Source organism: Chionomys nivalis, chromosome 11, assembly GCF_950005125.1.
Source record: "Chionomys nivalis chromosome 11, mChiNiv1.1, whole genome shotgun sequence".
In the NCBI taxonomy this organism is placed as follows: Eukaryota; Metazoa; Chordata; class Mammalia; order Rodentia; family Cricetidae; genus Chionomys; species Chionomys nivalis.
In genome coordinates, this window is record NC_080096.1 from 46,207,404 (window position 1) to 46,213,403 (window position 6,000).

Here is a 6,000-nt window from a genome sequence, read left to right on the forward strand (position 1 = left end):
ATCGTAGATCCGAGGTAGGACTGAAATAGTTCCTAAGACCCTCGGGTTTATTTTCCACCTCTTTTGGGAACACAAATGCAAAAGATAACAACGAAGCAGGAACAGGCAGAACTGACTCGAATTTGCATTAAGTATTTTTAGACTTCATGCAGGGAAAAGTTAGAACAGAAATAGTTGACATTCTACAGAGGAAATCCAGACACTTCTCCATCTTCTGCTAGGTTGTCATCTGAGTCGATACTCGTCTAATTTGTTTTGTAGAAATGCCATCTGCCTCTCCCAAGCCCCCTCTCCCTGAGCTCCATGGAGACCTTCGCTACTCATGAGCAGAAAGGCTGTCTCCCCATCGTAGAGGTCCTTCAGGTAGCGACACAAAACACCACCTGCCAGGAGAGCAGGCACTGTGTTCCCACCTATGTTATGAAGTTGTAGGTTCGTGTTTATTGTTTCTACATAAGGTCTACCAACGATAATGAGGTAGGTTTTTGTCATAATCTATGACTCACAGAGAACATTTAACTGTCACTAGCCAGTCCTCTTACAACTCTGTGTGTGGATCACAAAAGGAATTTCGTAAATCAGCCCTATAGGGATTTATAGAATTCCTTCTGTGGTCCTACCTACCGGGACAGCTCACCACATTTAGTTTTCATAGTCAAATACCTATAGGTGGAATGTGCAAATATCTGTACACGTAAGAAACCTAAAAAATAGTAAATTGTTACGTGTTTTTGATTAAAAAAAAAACAAATGCATGTGCATACATTACATGTGCACAAGAAAGGAGAGAAAGATAACGTCCTGGGGGGGACATAGCTCAGTTGGCAGAGTGCTCTTTGCATTCATGAAGCCTTGGGAGACAGAGACACAGACACACACACACACACACACACGCACGCACACGCACGCGCACACACACAATTTTGCTCAGTGTGTGATGCACACCTGAAATCTCAGCACGTGGTGTGGTGGAGGAAAGAGGATCAGGAATTCAAGGCCTGCCTGGGATACGTGAGATGCTGTCTCAAAAAAAGAAAGGAGAGAAACTGAGGAAAAACCAGAGTGGAAATGGAGTGTGGGGGTGAAGCATGAATGAAAATGAATGAGTATGAACTCCAGGTAAATCCTCCAAATTCTCCCGCTCTCCTACAATAAGCTTGTAACGTTCACAATGAGAAAATAAAAGTTAAAACGGTCCAGGCTTTCTAATCAAGAAGCAACAGTTAATCTGGATTAAAGACACCAAGCAGCTTAACTTTAAACTCCGCGCAAGCCATTGAGTTTGAACAAATCCTGCCATACTTGGTTTGGCAGAAGGCTGCAAGACTCTCCCGGCGCTGTATCAACCTCCGTTTCTCTGCGGCCTCAGCAAGCGGAGCAAAGTTGTTTCATACAAACTTGGTCAAGTGCTCCTGCTGCAGAACTCTCCCAGCTTTCCCTTGACCCCGCCCCCGTGGCAATCCAAGTCCCCAACACCCTACGAGGGACCCCTTCCTTCTCGAGAGAGCCTCCGGAAGCCAGACCCCTAAATCTGAGCTCCCCAGCTCTCCTCCACGCGCCTCACCTACAACAGCCGCGGTGGGCTGGAGGGAACACAAAGTCCCGGCCAGACGTGGCGGCACCCGCCCCGGAGTCCCCTGCCCTTGCACGAGTGGCTCCGCCTTTCCCGGCCTCAGTTTCCCTCGCTGGCGGCAGAAGGGTTTGGGGAGGCAAAGGGTCCTGGGCTGGGTGCGCATACCTTCCTCCTCTCCTGCTTCTCTCCCGCACCGGGACCAGCGTGGACTCCTCCGGGTTGCAGTGACCCAACCCCGGCCCCAGCCCGTGCCCCTACCTGGGAACTGCTATCCTGGGGCAGGTTTTTCACCAGGATTTTCCGCCGGTTGCTCAGCTCCCGCCGCATCCGCTGCAGCCGCGCGGCCACCTCCTGGGGGTGCAGCGCGGCCTCCGCGGCCTCCCCTGCCGTCCCAGCAGAAGGTCCGGATCCCAGGCCCGCGCCCCCCGCGCTGCCTCCCCGCGCCGCCATCTTCCCGGCGCCCCGCTGCAGACTCGGCGAGGCCGGAGCGAAGCGGGAGAGAAAGCGGAGAGGCCGCGCGGGGGCGAGGCCGGCCGGACGCGGAGCGAAGGCGCGCGGGCGGGGGAGGCGCCGCAGCCGCCGACGCGGGGAGGGGGAGCGGAGCCCGGAGACACGCCCATCCCAGACACGCCCCCGATGCTCCGCCCCTACCCCATGACACCTGCTTGAGCTAGAATGTGGTGGCGGGACTCGAACCCCTAACCGACTCTGCCCTGGCTCCAAATTCGGGGGTCCCTAGGCATCACTGTACAGCCCGGAGAACTCCCGGCCTCAATTCTAATATATCATGATGTGTGTTATTTGGCAAAGTTTAAGTCATCAACAAACAAAAAAGCAAAATAAGAGGTTTATCTAAGAAGAAAAGAATCTGGGGGAAGGTGTTGCATATTTGGTAAAATCTGAGCATAAATTTTCTAATTGTGTATAAGAAATCATTGTCTTTCATTGGTCCCTATGCCCCCTGCGATGGACAACCTGGCAGGTTGTGTTTGTAACACATATTGAAGCAGAAGCAAAGACTGGGAGAGTTATGGCAGAGAGCAGGAGAGCAAGCTCCTTGGTTATATGAATTGAAACTTGGAAGGAGAAATGCTGTGTAGAGATATGCCTGGTCAGGGAGATCTACCAATCCAATAGCCTTTGCCTGGCTCCAGCTGGAATGACCATTAGTAAACGGGAGCGTGGACCTGAAAGGTGCCCCATGAAAATGCACTCAAAAGGAGCCTGCCTAACACCAGCATGCAAGGCATTAAAGGGAAATGCTTTAAGCATAACCAACATGTATGAATAAGGGGTTTTAACTCTCATTAAGGGCCTGGAGAGATGATTCAAGCCTTATAGGAACTTACAGGTCTTGCAGAGGACTACAGTACTCAAGTCAGGTGACTTACAACCACCTGTCACTCCAGCTCCTGGATCTGATGTACTTTTCTGGCTTATACACACGCACGCACGAACACACACACACACACACAAGATCATTAATTCAGTACTCACCATGGGCCACCCACATATGTCTAATTATGTTGCAGTATTTCACTTAAAAATACAAATAGGCGGTCGGGAGGTAGTGGTGCACACCTTTAATCCCAGCACTCAGGAGGCAGAGGCAGGCGGATCTCTGTGAGATCGAGGCCAGCCTGGTCTACAAGAGCTAGTTCCGGGACAGCTAGGACTGTTACACAGAGAAACCCTGTCTCAAAAGGCAAAAAGCAGATCCAATTAGGAAGGTTTACTTTTTTTCACATAACACATGAAGAAATGGAGTCTAGTCTGATTAGGCTCAATGTTCTAAATAATATAAGTCATCTGTAATCACTCTACTCCCAAATTATGGTTACTAGTCCTCAAACTGTTCTCAAATACTTATTATCATTAAAATTATTCAGGGCAGTACCCCAGTATTTACGCAGCCCTATTCCCATAGACCCAGAGTGAAGAACCGATAGCCTATTGCAGTCTGCACATACAGAGGAATATTTTCCCGCCATCAAAGGAAGGCAACTACTACCAAAAGGTAGGTGAACCTCCAAGTCACTAAGTGAGGAAAACTAGAGACAATGGCTACATCCAGCATGATTCCATTCATAGAAGCAACAGGGAAATCCAGAGAGCAAAACCCAGAGCAGGGTAGACAGGAGCTGAGAAGAGCACGTCACTGAAGAGTGATGCGAGAATTCTCAAATGTCTTTATTATGGGGATTCAACGGGAAATACAAGACAAGGTGGAAACGGCCGTGGGTCCAGCTGCCAGGTTCCGCCGTTCTGCTCAAGGGAGATGTGAACAACCACAAGGCTTGCTTCTGCTCCAACATGCCAAATAGGGGTGAGAGAGACCCCTCCTCTTCCTCAGGAGAGATCACATCTGCACATAGAAGTCACGCCCTAAGACAGGTACCCCGGAACTATCCGCAGAATGAATTCCCACAACACCACAGGCCCACATATCCCTTTGAAGCAATGTTTTGGGGCTAGAGAGAGGAGGCCAGTTCTGTGAATGTACTCAGTATTGCCTCAGTTCGCTTTTAACTGGTTAGTAATGTGAAGCTCACCTTATAAATACTTCACTTTGCTTCTTTTCCTGTTGTTGTGACTATAAAATACTCTGACAACAGCAATTTAAGGGAGAAGAGGCTTGTTTCAGTCCACGGTTCAAGGACAGGGTCCACCCTAGCAGAGCAGTCAGTGTGGTAGAAGCTTGAAACAGCCGATCACACTGCATCCACAATCAGGAGCAGAAAGCAATGATTGCATGCTGCTTACCTCTTTCTCACTTAAACACTCCAGGATCCCAGTCAGGGAGTAGCTATGCCCACAGGAGAAGGGTGTAGATAGAAGTTTCTGTTCTGCCTCATCCTGCAGCTGTTCAGTCCCAAAGTAACACACAGAGGTTTATATTAGTTATAAACTGTTTGGCCTATTAGCTCAGGCTTATTACTAATTACTCTCACAACTTGTCTTTGGTTAACCACGTGGCTTGGTACCTTTTCTCAGTAAGGTATTCTCATCTTGCTTCTTCTGCATCTGGCTGGTGACTGCATCTCTGTCTTTCCTCTTCCCAGAATTCTCTTAGTCTGGTTGCCAGGCCTATACTTCCTGCCTGGCTACTGGCCAATCAGCGTTTTGTTAAACCAATATGAGTGACAAATCTTTACAGTGTACAAGAACATGATCCCACAGCATTTCCCCTTTTTTCTTTCAAAAACAAAATCCCTGAATCTAATCTCCTTTGTTTAGCTTTTTTCCTGACCATTAGCCACAGCAACTTGCCACCAACATGCTAAACAAAGACAAACATCCATAATCCATCTTTGGGAATGTGGGCATAGTTTTCTAGGCTACTTCCTGCTGACTGGGGGCACTGATGATCTTATGGGGACCCAAAGAAAATTTAGGATTATGGTCAAGTCCTCACTGGAGTATTCTGTGAGACTGGATCATCTCAGGCAGCAGTCTTAAGGCTGTTCTGGATGTAGAACTCAGAGGAAACTGCAAAAGAGTGGCTGTAAAATGTTGTATAATCTGGACCATCCACTGCTATCAAAGATTTTTTCATGGGAGTCTTCCTTGATCAAACCTTATTTTCTTAACCCAGAATGAATCCACAGCATCTCATTTCCTATGGAAACAAAAGAAGAACATATCTTTTGACTTATATTTTGAAGTCAAGATAGTTTTAAAATATATAGGTTGATTTAATCCAGCAGCATTTATAATAAAATGTCTTTTAGCAGCTGTTGCTCCTTCCTCAAAATTCAAACAATTCAAAGACAATACAATAACATACTATATCCATATTGTCTGTTATTTTCCATCTATATGTGGCTGTTTTTTTACTCTATTTCTTTTTTTTTAAATCTTTGATTTTTTTTTAGACAGGGTTTCTCTGTATATCTTTGACTTTCCTTGAACTTATTCTGTAGACCAGGTTGGCCTTGAACTCATAGAGATTCAGTTGCCTCCCTACCAAGTGCTGAGATTAAAGGTGTGTGCCACCACACTTGACTACTCTATTTCTTTTCTTAAGGACTTTCTCTATCCTTTTTCTTTTCTCCCAAGCCTATGTATGTATGTATATATATTGTATACAATATTCTGTCTGTGTGTATGCCTGCAGGCCAGAAGAGGGCAGCAGACCCCATTACAGATGGTTGTGAGCCATCATGTGGTTGCTGGGAATTGAACTCAGGACCTTTGGAAGAGCAGGCAATGCTCTTAACCTCTGAGTCATTTCTCCAGCCCCGCCTATGTATATTTTTAAACATACTGTAACTGTTTGGAATTTTTCTTTTAATTTGAATCTGTCTTTACTGTATATCTCTGTCTTTCTCTGATCACATACCTTTTTAATCTGCTAAGTGATATGGCTAGGATTAAAGCTGCAGCTTTGACAGATAGTTCCTCCCCACTCCTTGGCTTCCTGAGAG

General features: G+C 46.8%; 1 protein-coding gene across 2 annotated transcripts in view; it reads right to left on the bottom strand.

Moving 5' to 3' along the window:
• The window catches only part of Raver2 (ribonucleoprotein, PTB binding 2), a 73,648-nt gene extending 71,514 nt beyond the window's left edge, over nucleotides 1-2,134 (bottom strand). For both annotated transcript variants that reach the window (XM_057785219.1, XM_057785218.1), the window contains exon 1: nucleotides 1,832-2,134. In XM_057785219.1, coding sequence (XP_057641202.1) covers nucleotides 1,832-2,023 — 192 coding nt within the window. In that variant the 5' untranslated portion in view covers nucleotides 2,024-2,134. The remainder of the gene's footprint in view (nucleotides 1-1,831) is intronic.
• Between the last annotated feature and the right edge of the window lie 3,866 nt (nucleotides 2,135-6,000).